At 60.7% G+C, this 21441-nt stretch overlaps 16 protein-coding genes across 16 annotated transcripts; 6 read left to right on the top strand and 10 right to left on the bottom strand.

The window, feature by feature from the left end:
• Positions 1-32: 32 nt before the first annotated feature.
• Positions 33-884, bottom strand: OT_ostta10g01430 (unnamed product; the record flags this gene model as incomplete). Its single annotated transcript, XM_022983142.1, has 1 exon — positions 33-884. The coding sequence occupies one exon, from the start codon at positions 882-884 to the stop codon at positions 33-35; it is 852 nt and encodes a 283-aa protein (XP_022839778.1).
• Positions 885-1186: 302 nt separating this feature from the next.
• Positions 1187-3109, top strand: OT_ostta10g01440 (WD40 repeat; the record flags this gene model as incomplete). Its single annotated transcript, XM_003081531.2, has 1 exon — positions 1187-3109. The coding sequence occupies one exon, from the start codon at positions 1187-1189 to the stop codon at positions 3107-3109; it is 1923 nt and encodes a 640-aa protein (XP_003081579.2).
• A 233-nt stretch (positions 3110-3342) lies between these two features.
• OT_ostta10g01450 (Zinc finger, RING/FYVE/PHD-type) lies at positions 3343-4323 on the top strand (the record flags this gene model as incomplete). Its single annotated transcript, XM_022983143.1, has 1 exon — positions 3343-4323. The coding sequence occupies one exon, from the start codon at positions 3343-3345 to the stop codon at positions 4321-4323; it is 981 nt and encodes a 326-aa protein (XP_022839779.1).
• Positions 4324-4659: 336 nt separating this feature from the next.
• On the top strand, positions 4660-6306 carry OT_ostta10g01460 (Leucine-rich repeat; the record flags this gene model as incomplete). Its single annotated transcript, XM_022983144.1, has 3 exons — positions 4660-4961; positions 5084-5155; positions 5226-6306. 3 exons carry the CDS (start codon positions 4660-4662, stop codon positions 6304-6306), a joined length of 1455 nt encoding a protein of 484 aa, XP_022839780.1.
• Positions 6307-6504: 198 nt separating this feature from the next.
• OT_ostta10g01470 (Fructose-bisphosphate aldolase, class II,yeast/E. coli subtype) lies at positions 6505-7701 on the bottom strand (the record flags this gene model as incomplete). Its single annotated transcript, XM_022983145.1, has 1 exon — positions 6505-7701. One exon carries the CDS (start codon positions 7699-7701, stop codon positions 6505-6507), a length of 1197 nt encoding a protein of 398 aa, XP_022839781.1.
• A 462-nt stretch (positions 7702-8163) lies between these two features.
• On the top strand, positions 8164-8670 carry OT_ostta10g01480 (DnaJ domain; the record flags this gene model as incomplete). The annotated part of the gene is made up of 1 exon (XM_022983146.1): positions 8164-8670. One exon carries the CDS (start codon positions 8164-8166, stop codon positions 8668-8670), a length of 507 nt encoding a protein of 168 aa, XP_022839782.1.
• Positions 8671-8774: 104 nt separating this feature from the next.
• OT_ostta10g01490 (D-isomer specific 2-hydroxyacid dehydrogenase,NAD-binding) lies at positions 8775-9911 on the bottom strand (the record flags this gene model as incomplete). The annotated part of the gene is made up of 1 exon (XM_022983147.1): positions 8775-9911. The coding sequence occupies one exon, from the start codon at positions 9909-9911 to the stop codon at positions 8775-8777; it is 1137 nt and encodes a 378-aa protein (XP_022839783.1).
• Positions 9912-9944: 33 nt separating this feature from the next.
• Positions 9945-10600, bottom strand: OT_ostta10g01500 (unnamed product; the record flags this gene model as incomplete). The annotated part of the gene is made up of 2 exons (XM_022983148.1): positions 9945-10381; positions 10474-10600. The coding sequence occupies 2 exons, from the start codon at positions 10598-10600 to the stop codon at positions 9945-9947; spliced, it is 564 nt and encodes a 187-aa protein (XP_022839784.1).
• Positions 10601-10773: 173 nt separating this feature from the next.
• On the bottom strand, positions 10774-11670 carry OT_ostta10g01510 (SGNH hydrolase-type esterase domain; the record flags this gene model as incomplete). Its single annotated transcript, XM_022983149.1, has 1 exon — positions 10774-11670. One exon carries the CDS (start codon positions 11668-11670, stop codon positions 10774-10776), a length of 897 nt encoding a protein of 298 aa, XP_022839785.1.
• Positions 11671-11885: 215 nt separating this feature from the next.
• OT_ostta10g01520 (unnamed product) lies at positions 11886-12395 on the top strand (the record flags this gene model as incomplete). Its single annotated transcript, XM_022983150.1, has 2 exons — positions 11886-11917; positions 11972-12395. The coding sequence occupies 2 exons, from the start codon at positions 11886-11888 to the stop codon at positions 12393-12395; spliced, it is 456 nt and encodes a 151-aa protein (XP_022839786.1).
• Positions 12396-12477: 82 nt separating this feature from the next.
• On the bottom strand, positions 12478-14097 carry OT_ostta10g01530 (RmlC-like jelly roll fold; the record flags this gene model as incomplete). Its single annotated transcript, XM_003081537.1, has 1 exon — positions 12478-14097. One exon carries the CDS (start codon positions 14095-14097, stop codon positions 12478-12480), a length of 1620 nt encoding a protein of 539 aa, XP_003081585.1.
• A 986-nt stretch (positions 14098-15083) lies between these two features.
• OT_ostta10g01540 (PLC-like phosphodiesterase, TIM beta/alpha-barrel domain) lies at positions 15084-15563 on the top strand (the record flags this gene model as incomplete). Its single annotated transcript, XM_022983151.1, has 1 exon — positions 15084-15563. One exon carries the CDS (start codon positions 15084-15086, stop codon positions 15561-15563), a length of 480 nt encoding a protein of 159 aa, XP_022839787.1.
• Positions 15564-15603: 40 nt separating this feature from the next.
• On the bottom strand, positions 15604-17511 carry OT_ostta10g01550 (ABC-2 type transporter; the record flags this gene model as incomplete). The annotated part of the gene is made up of 1 exon (XM_003081540.1): positions 15604-17511. The coding sequence occupies one exon, from the start codon at positions 17509-17511 to the stop codon at positions 15604-15606; it is 1908 nt and encodes a 635-aa protein (XP_003081588.1).
• A 113-nt stretch (positions 17512-17624) lies between these two features.
• On the bottom strand, positions 17625-18539 carry OT_ostta10g01560 (CWC16 protein; the record flags this gene model as incomplete). The annotated part of the gene is made up of 2 exons (XM_022983152.1): positions 17625-17889; positions 17986-18539. 2 exons carry the CDS (start codon positions 18537-18539, stop codon positions 17625-17627), a joined length of 819 nt encoding a protein of 272 aa, XP_022839788.1.
• A 151-nt stretch (positions 18540-18690) lies between these two features.
• On the bottom strand, positions 18691-20328 carry OT_ostta10g01570 (Major facilitator superfamily domain, general substrate transporter; the record flags this gene model as incomplete). Its single annotated transcript, XM_003081541.2, has 1 exon — positions 18691-20328. The coding sequence occupies one exon, from the start codon at positions 20326-20328 to the stop codon at positions 18691-18693; it is 1638 nt and encodes a 545-aa protein (XP_003081589.2).
• Positions 20329-20513: 185 nt separating this feature from the next.
• On the bottom strand, positions 20514-21341 carry OT_ostta10g01580 (High mobility group box domain; the record flags this gene model as incomplete). Its single annotated transcript, XM_022983153.1, has 1 exon — positions 20514-21341. The coding sequence occupies one exon, from the start codon at positions 21339-21341 to the stop codon at positions 20514-20516; it is 828 nt and encodes a 275-aa protein (XP_022839789.1).
• Positions 21342-21441: the final 100 nt, after the last annotated feature.

Below are 21441 nucleotides of genomic sequence, written 5' to 3' on the forward strand. Positions count from 1 at the left end.
TCTACCGCATCGTATTGTTTAAAACATTCGCTCTAGTCCGCGTTTGGCATCCACGCATCGCTGAACGACTGCACGCCCGAAGACGGCCCTCGATAAGCTCCGGACGGTGGTGGTCCGAACTGCTGCGGCGGACGTGGTGGCACAGGATAACCCATCATCCGAAGTAAAAGTCGAGATAGCTCGCTGTAGAGGTGCCCCCCTCGGTCGAGGAGCCCCAGCAGCGACATAATGAAAAAGTGCAATGCCTGCGTGTTCTCGTCGACGAGGAACGAAATCTTCCCGAAGAGGTGCACGACCGAGGACAAAGATTGCATGAGCGCTTGCCAACCCGTGAGTGGAACCCCCGGCGGCACACCGCCGGGACCCATCCCGAACGGAGGTTGCCCATACATGCCACCGCCGTAACCACCGTACATACCGCCGCCGCCGTACATACCGCCACCATACCCACCGTATCCGCCGCCGTACATCCCACCGCCATAACCGCCGTATCCACCGTACCCGCCGCCATACACACCACCTCGCATCCCACCGTATCCACCGTACATCGACGAGCCGTACCCGCCGTACATCGAACCGCCGTACGGAGTCCCGTACCCCCCGTACGCGCTCCCGTACCCCGTCCCGTACCCCGTCCCGTAGCCCGCACTCGTCGACGCACCACCCAAACCGCGACCAACACCGTCCCAATCGCGCTCACGAGGCGTCGACGTCGTTCCCGTCGGATTCGATTCCGTCCCGACCGGCGCGCGCGGCGACGCGCCCGCCCCCGGCGCCTCCCACGGCTTCATCGCCTGCCCATCCGCCGCCGGCGTCGACGCCCGCGCCGTCTCACCACTCTCCGTCGCCGCCGCCCACGGTTTTGGCGGCGGTGGCGTCGACATCGAGCGCTTCACGCGCGCGAAGCGTCAATCAGATGGTTTCCTGAATGTTCCCCCTCGAGCGCTCGATCTCGCTCCGGGCGCGCCGTCGCTTCGGCGAGCGACTCGATCTCTCGCTCAAATCGTCTCACGATTGCCGACGCGGCGATCGCGCGTCGTCTCGAACGCGCGATCGCCCTCGGCGTCGCGCTGTAACGTCGCGCGCTCGCCGCGAACGATGGAATTCTCAGTCAACGCGGCACTCCGCGTCGACGCGCGTCGCCGCCGCGCGCGCGCGTCGAGTCGCGCGTCGCGCGTCGGACGCGATGACGCGCGCGACGTCGATCGGGCGCGATGTCGAACGGGAGAACGTGTTGGAGATCGCGCGGGCGCGAGAAATCGGCGGTGGACACGCTGGACCGCGACGTGTCGTCGTAAACGCGCCGTCGTCGTCGACGCGAGCGACGACGACGACGCGCTCGGTCGACAGCGATGCGGCGACGACGTCGACGCCGTGGACGTCGGCGACGGACGCGCTCGGGCGGTGGGGCGAGGCGGACGCGGTGAGGAGAGTGGCGGGACGGTACGTCCCGTTCTCGCCGGCGCCGAGGAGCACGATCGCGGTTGCGCACTCGCCGGACGGTGAATCGATGGCGAGCACGCACGGTGACCACACGGTGAAGGTGACGGAGTGCGCGACGGGGAGGTTGATGGCGTCGTTGGAGGGACACGGGCGGACGCCGTGGGTGGTGCGGTTTCACCCGACGGATCCGCACGTCTTGGCGAGTGGGTCGTTGGATAACACGGTGATCGTGTGGGATCTGAGAAGTCAAGGGATTCTAGCGCGGTGGGATTTCGGGCGGAGCATATCGAGCCTGGCGTTTTACCCCGGGAGCGATGTCTTGTTGGTGAATGCGGGGCACAAGCTGTATCAGTGGAAATATAAGAAGCACAAGTTTCACGGACAGGTGAACGCGAGCGGGGGCGAGACGAGCGCGCATGACGCGATCAAGGTGTTGCTGCGCACGACCAGATCGCTTCGAGCGGTGCACTTTCACCCGACGGGGGCGCCGATGTTGCTTACCGCAGAGGTTCGAGACATGGACCTTGACGCGTTGGGTCCGGCGTACACCAGAGACCCGATAAGCGGGAGCGAGGTGCTCAGGAACAGCGAGTACAACCAAGAGGATGAAGTGTACGTCGCGAGGGATTTACACGACGATGTGAGGGATCGACGCACGGTGGCGGGACGCAGACGCGATCTCAACGCCCCAGCTAAGGCGATGTCGCCGAGTTGCGAGGACACCGTGAAGATCAACGTGGAAAACGCTCCGGAGCAGGCGAAGCATCGACTGCATGATATGCTAGGACTCAACAGTCGACGTTACGTCACGTATTCGATGACGCAGATTATCGGGCGATTGGGTACGACGCCAGTCCAGGCAGCGTACGAGGAACGCCGTGACGCCCTTCTCGCTTCGAGTTCTAGATCTACTCGACGGGCCGCGGCTCAAGGTGGGACGGCTGGATTGGACCAAGACTTACCGTGCATAGTAAAGCTCAAGCTTTGGGAGTTTGAGACGCAACTGGACGAAGACGGCGAGATCGAAATCAAACCACTCGAAGTTTTACTCTTCATGTTGCCACAGACCGTGCTTTGCAGCGAGATGGGTGCGCACTTCTCCCCGGACGGACGATACATCGCAACTTGTCAAGCATGCAAACCGAACGTGTCTCGGCAGGACTTTCGTTATATCTGTGAGCTGCGAGTTTATTCTATCGATTCACAAAACTTTGGACAAGTCATGAGCGCTCGAGCCATCAAGGCGGCTCACTGCTTGACGAGCATTCAGTTCAGTCCCACAAGTGAGCACGTCTTGTTGGCATACGGGCGACGACATCCGTCGCTTTGTCTTCTCATGGCTGACGCGGACACGTTCTCGCAGTTGTACACTATTCTGGAAGTATTCAGCACCAAGGATTTGCGACTTGTTCGCATAATTCCATCTGTCGATGACGAGGTCAACGCCGCTTGCTTCCATCCGATTCCCGGTCGAGGAATCGTTTACGGCACCAAGGAAGGCAGACTACGCGTACTCGTGCATAGTGGAGGGCCGCGAGAGAAACGAGGACCCGTGCGGAACGCCGTCACGGACGATTCTCCGCTCACCGTGTCTATGCGCACACAACGAGATGCCCAGGACGACGAAATCGAGGTTCCCCTGGGTTCTCTTCGACTCAATGACTGATCGATTTAAGGTCGACGCTCACTTTAATAAAGTCTGCACGCATTGCTGCTGTAGATCTCTGTACATTGAAGACTTTTGTAAAAATAACGTGTGTCGATTTCTGATGTGGGACAGCTGTCTCGTCGAGCATACTCGTGGTGAGACCACACACGCCGCCGCGCGATGTGAAGAAACGACGTAGAGAAACGTAAAACGAAATCTCGTCGCGAGCGCATCGTGACCGCTCCTCGCTCATGTCAGGCGCCCAGAGAGTGGAGCGCCCACTGTTTTCGCGCAGAGCATTGGAGAGCGAGCTTACAGAGACGTCGCGCGACACGGAGTCATCATCGTCGAGAGAGACATCCAACGGGCCGAGATACGCGTGGCCCATGCTTTGGATATTTCCAACGGCGTTCGTGCTATTGGTGCTCGTCGTTCGCGGATGTCGGTGCGACGATTGCTTCGGTAGCCGTCGTAGTCGTCGCCTAGTCCGAGCGCGCGCGCGCGACTTCGACCCGTTTGAGCGCAGGTACTCTAGCGAATCATCGTCGAGTTCGGAGGTTGGTCGATCGATAGATGTTCGAGACGATGACGTTCGAGCTTTCGTTCGGGCGCTGAGCAGGCCGGATCTCTACGACGAAGAGAGACCATCGTATGAACTGACGGCTCGCGAGAGGCGTGAAGGTTTCGATCCGAGTGTGTGGCGCCAGCTCGCCGTATCCCGCGAGCTCGAGAGGTACAGACAAAGAGCTGCGAACGATGATCTGGATAACGCGTCGACTCATCGACAGCAGGTGGTGGACCTTCCGCGAAGGATGCAATCGCCGGCACCTCTAGAGTTTGACGAGACGTGTAAAGTCGCGAGAGGCGTCACGCGTACGGCTCTGCGGTCGCTTCCGCGCTGCGTCGTCGGAAGTCCGCGATGGTTTCAATTTCTTAGAGCAAATGGTCACGTCGCAAGCGGTAGTCACGACCGCGCTGGGGACGAATGCGCGATTTGCTGCGAAAATTTTGAAGACGAGGACGTCGTGGTAGTACTTCGATGCGCGCACGCGTTCCACGACCATTGCGCCATCCCTTGGCTCCGCATGCACGCCACGTGTCCAATCTGCAGGATGGACGTTAACAGAATGTCTCTGCTCGAGCGACACGACGTATTCACCCGTCGTCGACCGAACTCCGATCGCCGCCGTGGGAAGACGAGTCCCGGCGCCGGCGGTTCCTTCGCCGCGTAGCGCGCGTCACCGATCGAGTCGCCGAGTAGCTCGTACACGCGATGAAAATACTAAAATTCACTTCAAATCGATATCCCGACAGCGTCGAGTGATCCCTCGATCGACTCGCACGTTGAAACCATACTTTTGGACGAGAGTGGTGTTGGTGCAGCTTGAACCGCCGACGGTCGCGTCTCCACACAAGCGCGCTCGCACGAGCGACCGGGTACCCCGGGCACGAACGGAGGCGAATAACAACCGCGCCCTGACCGCTTCCCCGACGCGCGCGCCGTGAAACGCCCGCACGTGCGCGTAAAGTCTCCCAGGGCGGGTGAAATTTTAAGCGAGGATTCAGCCATGAGCGAATCGCCCGTAAAGCGCTCCGCGGAGGACGTCCCGATGGGCGTGCGCACGCCCGAAGACGCCTCACCGGAGGCGTCTATCTCGACGCCGGCGTACAGGGAGCGATCGAGCGGGAAGAAGCGCGGAAGGGCGGCAGAGGAGGACGGCGTCATCGACGACGCGCGAGAGTCGAGCGGACAGCGCGCGACGCGATCGCGAGGCGAGGCGTTGGAGCAGCGAATACTCGGGTTACGAGCTCGGGTGAAGATGTTATGTGGACGGTTGGCTACGGCAAAGGCGAACGCGCGACGGGCGAGGTGCGAGAGAGACGCGAGAGACAGCGACCAGGAAGCGTTTGGGTCAACCGGTCGCGTCGAACGTCGATGCAGCGATCGAGGCGTTTAAAGTGGTGACTGACGCTTCCTTACCATCGACTTAGGGAGCATATGGACGATGGAGGCGATGAAGATCGCGTGCGCGAGCTCCTCAATGAGCTCGAGGAAGTTGAATGGTGCGTCCTAGCCTTGAAACCAGCGCAAAATGAACGGCGACTGACGGGAGATGTGTTTTCTTCATGACAGTGATCTGCGCGCGCTCGACGGAAACGAACCCACGGTGGCGTTACTTTTGGCTTACACGTCATTTGTGCGACGAAAAATACGCACGGTAGTGACGATGAACGACATAGATGAGGATACTCTGCAGCTCATTTTGCGCAAGATGCAGATCGAGTCTCCCAAAGAGCTTCTGAGTCTCGCGATAGTGAACCAACGGTTTCGAAAGGCACTGCGAAGCTCGACTGTTTGGCACACACTCGATTTGAGTTGTCATGGCTCGACGATGACGAACAAAATCTTGTACGCTATAGTGAAGGATGACAATGCGTTTGCAGCGATCGAGACGTTGAACCTGAGTGGGTGCTCGCAGCTCACGGACATATCGGTGTTGAAGGTGCTGGGAAAGTGTCACGACACCATTCGATCGATCGATCTTAGTGGGTGCGAGCTCCTCACCTCGGAGACCGTGCGGTTCATCGGGAGCAAGTGTAAGATGGTGCAGACGCTCAACCTCACCGACTGCAAGTCCATGTCCTCCGTGGCGGTGTTTGATTTCTTGCTCAGGAACCCGAACTCTGAACTTCGCGATCTTAAATTGATGGGTACCAAGCATCTCAGCGGTCGTGTCGACGAGCTTGATTTCGACGACCTTACGAACACCGTGGAGGGATACTTGGAGTGGTTGAGATCGTTCAACGGCGCACGGCTTGACAGTGCTGCCAGCGACGTCGACGAGGTTATTGACCTCCTGTGTTCGTGCGAGAAACATCTCGACAGGTGGCGAGGAGGGAACGCAGTAGCGATATGCGATCATGCGAATGACATACAGGGACGACCCGTTCGAAAGGACGATCCCGTGTGCACCATCTTCCCGGATTGCGGTCACGTCATGTGCATCGACTGCTCAGCAAGTGAGCGGCGAAACATGATGCACGAGCACGGACGCTACATGTATCCGTGTTCGAGCTGTATTCATCGTCAGCCCATGCGATTCATGCCTACACCTGGTGGATTCGAGATTGTCGTTCGTTCGCCTGAGGATTTCGAGAGACTCTTGCGCGAGCGACAAGGCCAGCCAAGCGTACAGGAGCGGATCGAGTCTTGAGATACTAGTCGCGGCTATGATTTTGTTGTAACACACATGCGAGAAGACGCGAGAAGCGCACAATAGTGCGTAGCGAGTATATATGGTGACCACGTGCCCTTCGCGGATTGTATTACAAGAATTTGACATTTCACGTGCCGGAATGGAATTCCATTTATGACGGATGATGTTTTCCGAATCGTGCGAAAAGAAAACTCTTTACTTGGAGCACGCATCGGTCGCCAAAAGGTCCTCGTAGGCGGCCAAAAGGCGATCACGCGTAGATTCTTCGGCCTTGCGGATCCAGGCACGCGGATCGTAGTACTTCTTGTTCGGCTTTTCGGCGCCCTCCGGGTTGCCGATTTGGCCTTGGAGGTAGCCGTGGTTCTTGGATTCGTACTCCTTGACGCCCTCCCAGAAGCTCCACTGGGTGTCCGTGTCGATGTTCATCTTGATGACACCGTAGCCGACGGCTTCACGGATCTCTTCACGAGAAGAACCGGAGCCACCGTGGAAGACGAAGTACACCGGTTTGTCGCTTTCGCTACCCGTCTTGTCCTTGACGTACGCTTGCGCGTTCTTCAAGATCTTCGGGGTGAGCTTGACGTTACCCGGGGAGTACACGCCGTGGACGTTACCGAACGCGGCGGCGATGGAGTAGAAGTCCGGAGCGATCGGTTGGAGCGCTTCGTACACTTCGTAGATCTCTTCCGGCTTGGAGTAGAGGTCTTCCGGGGCGACGTCGGAGTTGTCGACGCCATCCTCTTCGCCGCCCGTGATGCCGATCTCCATTTCGAGGAAGCAGTTGATCGCGGCCATGCGCTTGAGGTACTTTTGGCAGATCTCCAAGTTCTCAGCGATAGGCTCTTCGGACAAGTCGAGCATGTGCGAGGAGAAGAGCGGTTCACCGTGCTTGGCGAAGTACGCCTCGTTCGCCTCGAGCAAGCCGTCGAACCACGGGAGCAAGTTCTTCGCGCAATGATCGGTGTGCAAGATGACCGGCACACCGTACAAATCCGCCAATTCACGAACCATGAGCGCACCCGCGACGCATCCCTTCACCGCCGCCTGTTGTTCCTCATTGCTCGCCGCCTTACCCGCCATGAAGACGCCGCCGCCGTTGGAGAATTGAATGATCATCGGCGCGTTCGCCTTCTTCGCCGCCTCGAGGCACGCGTTGATCACCGGCGACATCGTGCAGTTCACCGCCGGAATCGCGTACCCGTGATGCCGCGCGTGGTTCAACACATCGATGAGATCTCGTCCCGTCACCACGCCCGTCTTCAGCGTCTTCGGCGGCGCCGACACCGCCTGCGCCCGCGTCGCGACGCGCGATCGCGCCGACGTCGGCATCGTCGTCTTTCGCGTCCGCATCGACGCGACGGGCGCCCTCGAGGCGAGCGCGGCGGCGGACATGTTCACCACGGATGCGCGCGCGATGTCTTCTCGGACGCGCGCGGTGTGCGGGTGCGCGCGCGCGAGCGATCGGTCGTCGACGCGGCGCCCTTATCCACGACGCGCGACGGGCGACGGCGTCGGTCGTCCCGGGGGCGTAGTGCGCGGTGAAAACACCCATGTGCGCGCGACGTGAAGGGTTTCACGCGCGCGACGGCGTCCGGGGGGGGCCTTCGGCCGAGTCGTGACCCGTGAATCGTGCGGGTCCATCGGACGAGTCGTGACTCGTGAATCGCGTGGGGTCCATCGGTCGAGTCGTGACTCGTGAATCGCGCGGGGTCCATCGGTCGAGTCGTGACTCGTGAATCGTGTGGGGCCCTTCGGACGAGTCACGACTCGTGAATGGTATCTCGATCGCGCGTGCCGACTCGCCGACGACGGCCATCGCGCGTCGACCGCGCGACGGGTCGACGGCGCGACGGCATGACGCGACGCGCGGACGACCTCGCGGCGCACCGCGCGACGCTCGGGATCGACCACCCCGAGCGCGCGTGCTCGAGCGAGGAGGTGCGACGGGCGTTCACGCGCGCGGCGCGACGTTTTCACCCCGATGTCGGTCGCGAGCGCTGCGGGGGGCGATTTCGTGACGCGGTGCGCGCGAGGGACGCGTTGTTAGCGCGCGATGGGATGGGTGGGGGACGAACGTTCGTAAGCGCGGTGTCCAGACGGGGGGGGGGGAACTGGGCGTACGCGGGGGTGATGGCGACGCCGTTCTTCATCGCGGCGCTCGTGAGCGTGGCGCTGCCGAAATCGACCGAGGGCGCGCGCGCGGGGATGGGTCGCGTGCACGGGGCGCTGAACCCGCCGGTGAACGAGTGGTTGAAGGATGATTTGCGCGAGTACGGCGATGGGAATAAGGAGCGGTTCTGGGTGAGCGGTAGGGTGAACCCGAAGAGTGGGACGGAGCGGGAGCGAGCGCGCCGCGGCTAGCGTTGCCCGGCGCGGGGGAGCGAAACGCTGTATAACAGTATTACATACACCTGTAACTCAGTACATATCATAACTTGTTTTTTCCTGTTGTTTCTACCGATCACTCACTCACGCGCGTCGACGACGATGCTGTCGCCTCGTAGGGGCGCGTCGGCGGCGAAGAAGGCGGCCAAATTGTTCGCCGTCGTAGTCGCGATTTCATTAAGCGCCTCCCTGGTCAAGAACGCCGTGTGCGGGGTCACGAGAACCTGCGGCATACTCCCCAGAATGGCCATCGTCTCGTCCCACGCCAGCATTCTCTCCTTGGTGCCGAGCGAGGAGAAATCCTTGAAGAACAATTTATTCTCGTTTTCGTACACATCCAAGCCCAGCGCTCCGATGCGTCCTGACACAAGCCCATCGATCGCCGCTCGAGCCTCAACGAGCGCGCCGCGACTGGTGTTTATCAATATCACCCCCTCCTTCAGCTTCTCGATCGTCTTCTTGTTGATTAAACCCTTCGTCTCGGGTGTCAGTGGAAGATGAAGTGAAATCACGTCTGACTGCGCATACAGCTCATCGAGCGAGACGTATTCTCCCTGAAAGTCATCCTTTTGAAACTTGTCGAAACCCAAGACTCGCATTTGAAACCCGTCGTGACATATTTTCGCGAACCCGCGTCCGATCTTCCCGGTTCCGACGATTCCAACCGTCTTCCCTCGCATCGACGTCCCGACGAGCCCGTTCAGGCTGAAGTTGCCCAACCGTAACCTGTCTCTGGATTCGCTCAAATGTCGATTCAGCGACATCATCATCGCCGCCGCGTGTTCGCTAATGCTCAGCGGGTCGTACGCGGGCACGCGCATGACGCTCAACCCTCGTTCACGCGCCCGATCGAGCGCGACGTTGTCCACGCCGGCGCATCGCATCAACACCAACCGCGCGCCAGCGTCCGCGAGAGCGTCGATCGTCTCCACCCCGACGTCGTCGTCCACGAACGCGCAGACGGCGGTGAATCCACTCGCGAGCTTGGCCGTGGAGGCATCGAGTCTGCTCTCGGTGAACGCCGCGCGCGGAAGCGCCGAGCGAAGCGTCGGAAGCTCGTACCTGTGCGCGCTGAACACGAAGACTTTGTCGCTCGCATCGTCGCTCCGTGAAGTCGCTTCGACTCGGATCGATCGACGGGACGCGCGATGACGAGAGCGATGCCGCGCCGCGCACGCCGTAGGGACGAGATCGCGCGCATGCGCGGACGTGCGCATCGTGGTGTGAGGCGAATATGTGCCGAACTACTATTACTTGAAGTCAACTCGCACGTCGCTCTTCGTCACCCTGGGGATCACTCTCGACGTGAGCGACCCTAACACCTTCCCCTGTCTCTTGAGTTCCGCTCTGCGCTTCTTATCCCACTTGGAGACGCCCTCGGCGTCGAGCGTATCGCTCTTCGCCAAACCTTCGCTGAACCTCTGCGCCCGAAGCGCCCGAATCTTCTCGTCCGTGTCCACGAACTTCCTCACGATCCAACTCATGAAGATTGTCGGCGGGTTTCGAATCAAAGGAATCAACCCCCGGATGTTCCTGGCCGGAATCCAATCCCCCAGCCCGTTCCCCCACATCATCGTGTGCTCGTCCACGACGCCGCCCACCCAGCACTGTCTCAACGTTTGCAGATGCGCTGGTCCGCGGATCGTCCCGCATCGGTCCCTGTAGAACCACACGTTCTCTTCCGCCGCTGTTGATATGAAAATCACGTCGTCAGTCGTCCATCACGCGGCGAAAACACGCGGAAATCACGCGAGAATCGTTCGAGCTTCGACCGCGCACCATCCATCGCGCGAATATCGTTCCGCTTGGCGTACGCGTACGGTTCGAGCTTATCGCCCCATGATTGGGTGTACTTGCGACGGGTCTCCGTCGCGTCCGTCTGCGGTTCGTCGCCGTAAAAGGACATCGTGCGCGCGCGTGTGCGGTGGCTGAGACGCTCGAGGAAACCTAGGAAAGATAGAGGGTTTGGCGAAGACGCGGCTCGAAGACGCGGGCCGATGACGACGACGTGTGGGTCAACGATCAAGCGCAAGGCGCTACAATGAATGATGAATTATGATACATATACAGTGACGTACGTCATCGCCAGCGAGCGCGACAGAGGTTGAGGACGATCTGGGCGACGACGTCGTAGACGACTTCGACGGAGTGGACTCCGTCGACGGAGCACGCGTCGCCGCACGCCTCAGTGATGCCGGTGAGGCGCGCGCGAACGAAAGCGCCGGCTGGCTGCACTAATTTCGTACTCTTTTGGTCGTTCTGAATCGCGGCGTACTTTGCGAGATTGTCCTTTGTGAACTTTCGTCGCTTGTCCTCGGCGACGAGCTTAGAGGCGACAACGTGCGGGGCGTCGAGCCACACAAAGACGACGTCCGGACGCGCGTTGGCGATCTCTCGAACGCGTTCACCGAGTATTTTCATCTGATTCCTGTAAGTCGACACAGAATCGTCGTGTAAGATGTGCCAGAGCGCCGACGAGACGACAATCAAATCCGCGCTCAACCCTGACGAGTCGAGCGCCGCCGCCGCGTTCTCGGCGTACGGCGCCCACGTGAACGTCGCCCTCCCATCGGCGACCAAATTATGTGTCCAATCACGATGCTTCTCGCCGTCATCGGTCTTCAAACTGACGTCACCCCACGGTTCGCTCGTCGCCCGAACGAACGCCGCGTACGCCCCTCGCGCGACGCTATCGCCCACGAACGCGACGCGTCGTCCACGAATCAACCGCCGCACGCGCTCGCTCTCCGTCGTCGACCGCAACGGTCCGAACCCACAAATCTCTCCCACGTCCGAGCGCACGACCCAATCCATCGGCGCGCTTCCCTTCTTTCTCCCGCGCGCCGCCGTCCCCCAACCGAACGCCCGTCGCGTCGCGCCGTCGTCGCACCCCGCGCTCGCCAGCGCCCACGCCCCGGGTTCGCACGCCTCCGCACCGAACCGCCACGTCCCATCCGAGGCGTGCGTCGCGCACATCGTGCGATCGCGCGCGAAGAACGCGGCGTCGAATCGTCCATCGTCGCTCGACGCGCGCGTCGTCGGCCCCTCCCTCGCTACGGCCCCGCCGACGATCGCGCGCGCGACGGACGCGCCGGCGATGAGCGCGAGCGTGCCGACGACCACCTTGCGTCCGTCGACGCCGCCCGAGCGGCGAGGCGGTGGCATCGACGCTTCACACGCCGACGGGAGGAATGACGCTCGCGCATCGCGCGCGCGTGCTCAGGTACGCGCGCCGCGCGCACCGATCGTCGCTCGACTGACGGACGCGACGTCGCAGCGCGTACAGGGAGCTCGCGCACCTCGCGCGGACGCGGTGCGCCGGGAACGAGGTCGTGGCGCGGGCGCTGGAGCGCGCGAGGGATGAAATTCGTCGACGCTCGAGCGAGTCGGCGACGAGCGCGAGCGCGATGGATGGGATCAAGGCGCTGGCGAGCACGATAGGGTACGCGCGGACGGTGGCGCGCGGGCGGTCGAGGCGGCGATTCGCGTGGGACGACGCGTACGCGCGCGCGACGCGATTCGTCGCCAGGGACGGACGCGTGGAGACGGCGCGGCGCGGCGAGGACGAGGGTGGGAACGAGCGATCGAGGGTGGCGACGGGAATCTTGAGTAGGGAAGACGCGTGGGCGTATCACAACAGGTTGATCGATAGGCAGCACTTTGGGAGACGACTGAAGAAGTTCATCCCCGAGCCGCTGTGAGTATAGAATATATACTGAGTTAAAATTGACGTGATTGATGCGATGAGGTTGGAATGAAGCACGCGCAGACGTTCCTCATTCATTATTCTTTAGAGCTCAGCTCCAATCGGCGCTGAGACATGTTGCGGCGAAGCTCGGCCGCGACCTCGGGGTCGGCCGCGACGGCCCACGCCATCTCTCGTCGACCCATGATGAGGCACTCCACGTTGGTTTCGGCGATGACATCGGCGTTTCTACGACCACCGATCCACTTTTTGGCGTAAACTCGCGCGGTTGCCCATTGTTTCAGGGAAACCGACTCATTTTTCCTTCTCTTTGGCGGACCCTTCGCTAAAATGGCGTTGATAGCCGCCGGCGCAAGTTGCTTTTTGCTCGATAACGTCTTGGCGATGATGTGCTCTCCGAGAGCCATTTCACCGATAAACTCCCCGGGCTCCCGCTGTGCCACTTTTCTACTTTCGTCTCGCTTCACGTTTCCATCATTGTCCACCGGACTCACGAAGATTCCCACCGTGCCCGACTTTATGAGGAAAACCTCGTCCGAAGCGCGCGCGCCCTGGGAGATGAGTACGTCGCCCGGTGCGTACCGCTTCAACGGCAGTTTCATACCCTTGGCCATGTCACGAAGCTTCGACTTGATACGAAGCGGTGCGGGGCGGACAGTTTCAATCTTTTGCATCCAAGGATGGTTGAGGCAGTGCGTCGCGCTCAAACGATGTCCGGGCTTGAAAGCCAGACACGACATCACGAACTCCCGACCGGCGCTGCTGACGCTATCCCATTCGTAGCAATCGAAGCCAAAGTCACGTTCGTTCACGCGTCGATACTTGAGCGCACTCTTCCACAAACTTCTCGGCATGGCCCCCGTGAGCAGCACGTACGCGATGACACCGACGGACCAAATATCGATGGCAGCGCCGTACGATTTTTGCTCGACAACCTCCGGAGCGGCGTACACGGGTGTTCCGACCGGGGCGGTGTCCACCGATGAGTTGTGCGGCAGTGATGCCGCACCGGTGGCGTTCTCGCACCGAAGCGCCAGACCGAAATCCGCCACGACGACGCTGTCCAACTGGTCGTTTGATCGAAGCAACAAGTTCTCCAGCTTCAAGTCTCGATGAAGCACAAAACTCTTGTGCATGTAATCCACCGCGAGAAGTGTACGCTGAATCACGACCTTGGCCTCCTTCTCCGTGTATCGCTCGTCCTTCATCCGCAAAATCGCGTCCAGAACCGCCCCGCCCTGCAACAGCTCCGTCACCACGTACACCTTGTCACCAAACCGCGACGCTTCGTGCAATCTCAACACGCTCTCCGATCGCAGCACCTTTAAGATATCCACCTCATTCGCCACCTCACCGATCGACATCCGTTCCTTCCCTTCGTCGCTCTTCGTCCCCGGTTCCTCGTCGTTCTCTCGCACGCCGATGATCTTCATCGCGTACGTCTTCTGCGTCGCCTTGCACCGCACCCGTCGCACCACCGAGAACCCACCCGCGCCGAGCTGTTCGATATCATCGTACGCCGCCGCCGGATCGCTCGACGCGATCGTCAGTTTCATCGGTTTCGCCACCGCGAGCGCGACGTCCGACGTCGTCGCTTTCCCTCGCCGCTTCCCCTTCGTCGACGAATTCGCCTTCACGGGCGTCGCCCCCGCGGTCGCGCCCGCGGGCGCGCTCGGCGCGCTCGACGCGCATCCCATCCCTCGCGCCGCGTCTCGTTCCGCCGCGACGCGGTCGACGCGCGCGAGGGTTGGGATTGATTTTGATTTTATTCCACCCCTCCCCGCGGAGTCATCCCCTCCGCGCGCCGTCGCGGGGCGTCACTCGTAGTGCGGCGTCGACGACGCCATCATCGAGCGTTCGGGCGCGCGCGTCGTGCGGTGATGTGATCGCACACTGTGTTTATGCGTCCGCAATACGTGGGATAGCAGTCACGTGATCGCACATGGTGTTTATGTGTCTCCAATACGCGAGATGTCGGTCATGTGATCGCACATGGTGTTTATGTGTCTCCAATACGCGAGATGTGATCGCACATCGCGTGTACGCGTCTCCAATACGTGAGATGTGATCGCACATCGCGTGTACGCGTCTCCAATACGTGAGATGTGATCGCACATCGCGTGTACGCGTCTCCAATACGTGAGATGTGATCGCACATCGCGTGTACGCGTCTCCAATACGTGAGATGTGATCGCACATCGCGTGTACGCGTCTCCAATACGTGAGATGTGATCGCACAATGTGTGTACGCGTCCGCACTACGGGCGACGCGCGGTCGCGGACGCGACGCGACGGCGCGCGCGCGCGCGTCGTCCGCGGGCGAGCATGCGCGCGCGCGCGCGCGCGGCGATCGCCCTGTGCGTCCTCGCGTGCGCGGTGGGCGCGTCGCGCACGGGGCGGCGCGCGACGGCGTGTCCGGCGGTGTGCGCCCATCGCTTGCGGCGTGGACGACGACGGCGACGGCGCGGTGGCGAACGCGGTGGCGCGCGCGCGCGCGCTCGCGCGACGCGGGATCGCGTGCGCGGACGTGGACGTGTCGCTCGTCGACGGTGCGTACGTCGTGGCGCATCCGAGTGAGATCGGCGATGGGGGGGGGGAGGCGACGGCGGCGGAGACGTTCGCGGCGTTCGCGGGAGCGACGCCGAGGCGTTCGCGGGGGGCGAAGACGAGGCGCGAGGTGTGGATGAGTTTTGAGTTGAAGGGTGATGCGAGTCGTCCGGAGGGGTACGCGGCGATCGATGCCGCGGCGCGAGAGGTTGGGGCGAGAGCGTTCGCGTTCACGGATTACGACTGGGCGAGCGCGGAGTGGCGGGCGAAGAGAACGGCGTTCGAACGGCTCTTGAGAGGACGACGACCGGTCGTAGAGTTCGCGTGGGCGGCGAGGGATGTGGAGGATTTCGCGGTGAATGTGAGCAACGTGGACGCGAGGCGGATGCGCAAGCTCGGCGGTGCGCGCGTGGCTTTTCCATCCATCAAGATGACTCGCGCGTGGTTCGCCGAGGCTTCGAGGCAAAAGATCGACGTCATTCCGTGGATCGTCGACGATGAGGAGAGCGCGCGTAAAGCCCTGAGCGTCGGCGCGAAGGCGGTGATATCGAACGTGCCATTAAGAATGCGGCGAATCCTCGACGAGATGTGCAAGGAACGGCGAGGGAAATTTTAGCAATAGCGGATAGAGTATGAAAGCCAAGCGGTAGACCGCTTCATTTTCCCTTCTTACAAACCAACGCCGCGTACGTCACCGCGATGTTCATTACGGTCACCCCGACCTGGGACTTGGCGGCCTTTGTGGCGTGCCCGCGCGTGGGCAAGCCTAAGCCTTCGAGCACGTCCTCGCCCGTTCGCGGAGCGATTCCGTCTTGGAACTTTCGCGCCATCTTCTTTACACCCTTAGCCGTTTTAGCGATCTGTTTGCTCTTTGCGTCCGTGTCTTCTTTTGAAAACACCAAGCCCTCAAACTCAGAACACAACACGCCTTCGAAGGCATGTCGAATGAGCGAGAGTTTTGACAAAGGCGCGAGGGAATCTGGAACCTCCGTGAACGCGCCGGACGTATCTCCGAGCATGATGTTCAGAACCATCACGCACGGCCCGATCGCGAGCGCAACTTCCGAGTTTGGGCTCAGAGCGCTAATACAAAGTCCGAGCGACGAAGCGGCCGCCGACTGTAGAGCGAGCGTTGTCAAAAACATTTTGCGGCCAGCCTTGTTCAATCCCACCATTGGAGCCATGACGCCGCCGAAAACGACCGGGAAGACCATGTCTATCGGGGTCTCGATGAGAAGCTTGGATAGAAAATACGGACCAGGACTATACCCTCCGCTCTCGCGCGACATTTCGCGGCGAACGGTCGCGCGTTCTCGAGGAAAACCGTTCAAGCTCTTCACCAGAGCGAGCATGGACGTGTTTATGCAAGCTTGCATGAGCACGGCTACTCGTCGCTTCACACTTCGCGGACCTAGGCCGACTTGGAAGTTACAGCCCCCGAACGCGGCAGCAAGTCCGATAGAGGCCATCATTCGAACCCCATTGACCCACATCTCTCGTCTAGCCTGTCTCCACGCTCTGCCAGCCAATAATCTAAACTGCCGCATTGGTCCGCACCGGTTCTTTCGAGCTACAGCCTTCGTCGAGGGCGTCGCGATCAGTGTCTCCATCTTCTCCCGAGATGCTATTTTTGTTTTCCTTTCGTGTCTCTTCCACGCGGCCACGATGCCCTCGACGCGCTCGTGACTCCTCGCCTCTATTCGCTCGTCTCCATCTCCGTCGTCGACGTCGATGCTCACCAAATCAATCACAAACTCCGCTGGATTGAAGTGATCCGGACACACATGTCCTATCGACTTGAAGTACTCAACCACTTCCTCGCTCGGACCGAGGTATGCCACGCGTCCGCCGCTTGCGAGCAGTAACAAATCGTGCACCTTAGAGAACGAAGCGCTCCTCGGTTGATGAAGCGTGCACACCACGCACGCGGTCTCCCTCTCCGCGATGTCCACGAGCTTCTCCACCATCTTATCCGCCTGGAACGCATCTAAACCCGACGTCGGTTCATCCACGAGCACGACTAATCCTCGAGCGTCTGTGCCTAATCCCAAGGTTTCGCTCGCAATTGCCAAGCGTCTGCGCTCGCCGCCCGATATCCCCGCCACCGCCTTCCCGCCCGTGTCCCCGCCCACGACTGTGTCCGCGCATGACATCAGAGACATCTTCTTCAGCGTCGACATCACGAGCTCATCCACGTCGTCGTCGCTTTTGCCTCGCAGGCGCGCGTCGAGAGTGAGCGTCTCGCGTACGGTGAGGTTACTGAAGAATTTCGGTTCTTGCTCCACATAACTCAGTGCCGCGGACGTTCCGGAGCGGTTGAGCGACGCACCGTCGTACGTCACGCGCCCGTGGATTTCATCGCCGCGTTTGGCGCGCAAACGGCCCGACAGGGCGTTCAGAAGCGTCGTCTTTCCGCATCCGCTCGGGCCGAGAACGGCCAAGACGCGACCGCTGCTCGAGCGTCCGGAGGTGCCGCGCAAGATTTCCTTGCTCCCGGTGTTGTTCCCATCAGCATCTTTAGTTTTGACGACGTACCGGACGTCGTCCCAGGCGAGGACGCTCATTCGGCGACGAGTGAAGTGTGAGCTCGAGGACGAGACAGTTAAGACGCGTCAGCCGAAGACGCCTCGGACGACGCGAGCGGGATTAAAATCACAAACATTACACTACATCGCAATCAATCAGATTCGCTACCGTAATCGCACAACAGTCCTCCCAGACCCGCGGGCGATGGCTCGGGCTTCGCCGCGGCGGTTGGTTTGACTTTCGTCTTGGCCGCCGCCGTCGAGCGCTTAATCACAATGCTCGCCGGTGGCGGCTCCATCTTCGCCTTTTTCGATGGGCCATCATCACTGTCACTTTCACTATCGATGCGCTTGATCAACTGCCCGCGTTGTTGGTTAAAAACCGCGCGAGCGGTCTCCGCGTCCAACTCAGCCTCCCTGCGCGCGTTTAGTCCGAGAGTCAGTCTTTCGCGTTCCAAATCACCACTCTCGACGTAAGAACGACGCATGAGATCAATCGCACCGTTCACGCACCTTTCATCGCTAACGTCTGCATTTCTCGCCGCCATAGCGCTCAGAGCCGCCGCGCTCGATACCCCCGCGTGCCTCGCGTTCAGCGACCGCATCTCGTCCAGCGCCGCCATGATGTCCATCTCTCGCTTACTCTCCTCCGCTCGATTCTCTAACCGTCGCATCTCATTATTCTCTTCATCTTCCTCCTTCGCTCTCTCCGCGTCCTCCTCCGTCGTGTCCTTCCACATCTCGTAGTTTCTCGACGCGCCCGCCTCGACGACGTAGTCCCCGTTCTTCGGATCCGTCTTCATCGCCAACACCGCGCTGCATCGCGTGCACCGAAAGTAAAACCTGAATATCCGCATCCCCAGGTAATCTTCGCCCACGACGTCCTCCTTCTTGGCGTTGAATTTCGTGCCCTTGGTGATAAAGTTCCCGCACGTGTTGCAACAGATCGTCATGGGAAGCATGATCCTCACCTTGATTTGTCCACCCTTCGGAGCCTTACCGCGCGGGATCTTCGCCGGGTCGAAGTCCGGGGGAATGTACTTGTTTAAAACCTTGCGCTCGCCCATGGTGCACGCGCGATGTGAGAGGTGACGCGGATGATTCTGAGGGCGGCGCTCGCGACGCGCGACGAAGCGAGAGAGGCGTCGCGATCGGATGGACGAGCGAGCGCTGTGAAAAGGTCAACGTGATGATGGAATCAATGCGTGCGCTAATTTACTAAGTGACAGGGGCGAGCTCCACGCCCGGTTCGTCGTCGGCGTCGAGTTTGCGACCGGTGGTTTCGATGTCCAGGGAGAGCGTGGCGGCGACGGCGACGACGGCGACAACGAGGAAGAATGTCACGGCAAGAACCCGGTGACCGGTCTCGACCAGAGTGACAGCGAACAGGGGACATGCGATACCACCGATACGGGCGAAGGAGTTGCCGACGCCCAGGCCCGAGCTTCGAATCCTCGTCGGGTAGATTTCGCCGGTGAAGACGTACAATATAGTAAACGAAGCGAAAGCTGCGCTTCTGGAACAAAACAGAGCAACGTCTCGAATACCGACACCGATAGATTTGAAGGCAACGGGAAAGGTGAACACCGCGGTGGCGGCTAACGTGAGCGCCATCGATCCTCGCCGACCGATTCTATCGATGACGGCGACGGCGATGAGAACTCCGGGAACCTCGGCAAGTGAGCTGAAGAAAATGTCCGCGTACTCACCCGAGGTCAAGTACGGTGAGTTGTTCTGCAAACATTTCAGCGACGCCGACGCGTTCTCGCGGACGTTTAGTGTCGTCGTGAGCAGGACGACACCGTAGTACAGGAACGCGCAGCCGAAGAAGATGAGCCAAACCAACAGCGACGTCTTCGCGTGAGTCTTCGATAACAGCGCTCGAAAGCTCGTGGGAACGTGTTTCCTCAAGAACTTCTTCGTTCGAGATTCACTCCCCAGGAACACCGTTCGATCCTCCAACTCGGGAGCGTCGCCCGCGTGCGACGCGACGAGCTCGCCCGGCGGTAACGGCTTACCGTTCGCCTTGGACACGCGCCGAAGCGTCTCCTTCGCCTCATCCATTCTCCCAGCGCTCACCGAGTACATCACACTCTCCGGAACGATGATTATGCACACGATGAACGCGAACAACGGCGTCGTCGACAGTAACAAGAGCAGTCTCCACGATCCGTGAGGTAACACGATCCAAGCCAAGCCGCTCTCGATCGCCGACCCGAGCGTCCAAAATAACTCAATCAAACACAGATTCATCCCTCGATTCCCACTCGGTAAGAATTCTATGAACAGCCCATAGGCCACCGGCACCCCTCCTAACCCAACGCCGACGCAAAACCGAAAGAACAACATCGCTCCGAACGACCCCGCGAGCGCGCTTCCGACGCCGCCCGCGAGCGTCGCCGTCGCGCTCCCCAACAGCGCCGGCCTTCTCCCCCTCTGATCGCTCATCGCGCCCCAACTCGGTGCTCCGATCATCATCCCCGCGAATACCACGCTCGTCAACAGCCCCTCCGCGGTCTTCCCGACGCCGAACTCGCATCGCATCGCGGGTCCGAGAAAGCTCAGCAGCATCATCTCCATCGCGTCCGCGGTCCACGCCAGGCCGACGAACGCCAAGATCATCACTTGGAACGATCCGAAGCCCATCGCGTCGAGCGCATCCGCGGCGCGGTACCGCATCGGCGGCGTCGCGCGATCGTCGACGGCGAGCGGGACGGGGACGAATGCGTCGGCGCTCGACGCTCGAGCGGTCGAATCATCGCTCGCGGTGCGCGACGGTAACAACGATTCGGCGTCGGTATCGACGGCGTCGCCCGAGTACGTGCGTGGGACCTCGGGCGAGGGCGCGTCGGACATCGCGCCGAGGCGCGACGTGACGACGACGGCGGTCGGACGGCGCGGGAAGAGCGCCCGGGCGGGCGCGGAGAGCGGCGAAGGGCAGACTGCTCTACTGTTACAAAGTGAATATAAGAATGGTGCGGAAGGAATCAAATGAATGTTGAACTCTCCACGCCGATCGTTGATTGAGAAATCTCGCGCCGTTAGCTCACGGATCCTTGCCTGGCGTGTTCGCCGACGGCGCGCATGCACGCGTCCTCGCGATAGAGCATGCCGCGCAAAGTTTGACCGTTGACCCGAACTGTCATGAAGTAACCGGTGTCGAACGTGCCATCGATGTAGCCCTCGACCTTGGTGCCCGTCAAGTCGGCCGATCCTGGCGGATGGCTCGGTTTCAGGCCGTCTTGGTCCATCACGCTGATGTGATGGAGGAAGGATGTCGCGTCGTACGACTGGTCGTGGCCAGAGTTTTTCTCCTGGTACACCTGGTCGGGGTGCGGGTTCACGACCACGGGAAGAGAACTCGGGTTGAACGGCAAGAACAAATCGCTCAGATTGTGGTGATCGTTGTAGCTCAATCCCCCGTACGGGTCGCGCGCGTCGTGCCCGTCGTGGTGGTTGACGTCGTCCAAAAAGTCACTTCGGATAAAGCCGTGGGACGAGGCGAACATGTTACCCGGCGCCACAGATTTGCGCGCGAACGGAACGGACGTCTCCGTCTTCGGTGGTCGCCCGCGTCGACGCTTCGGCGCGGCGTCGCTCCCCGTCGACCCCGTCGCCTTTTGCTTTTTACCCCGCACGCCGTTCGACGAAACAGTCGGCATGCCGCCTTCGGCGATCAAACGCGCCTGTTCGACGCGCGCCTTATCGATGTGCTTCTCCTTTTCCTCCGGCGTCATCGCTTTCCACCGGTTTCCAATCACCTTTTCGATCCCCATTTGCATCTCCGCCCTGGATAAGAGCGTGGCGTCTCGCAACACCAAACGCATCTCGCTCGCGAACATGTTAAACGCCAACAAGTTCGGGCTCATGCTCAACTCACGGTACGTCTTCACCCCCTACGAGACACACAAAAAACACATCGCGCATCAGTCACCCACCCGCGCGTCGTCGCGCCCGTCTCGACGCGTC

This window comes from Ostreococcus tauri (assembly GCF_000214015.3).
Source record: "Ostreococcus tauri WGS project CAID00000000 data, contig chromosome 10, whole genome shotgun sequence".
Lineage (NCBI taxonomy): Eukaryota > Viridiplantae > Chlorophyta > Mamiellophyceae > Mamiellales > Bathycoccaceae > Ostreococcus > Ostreococcus tauri.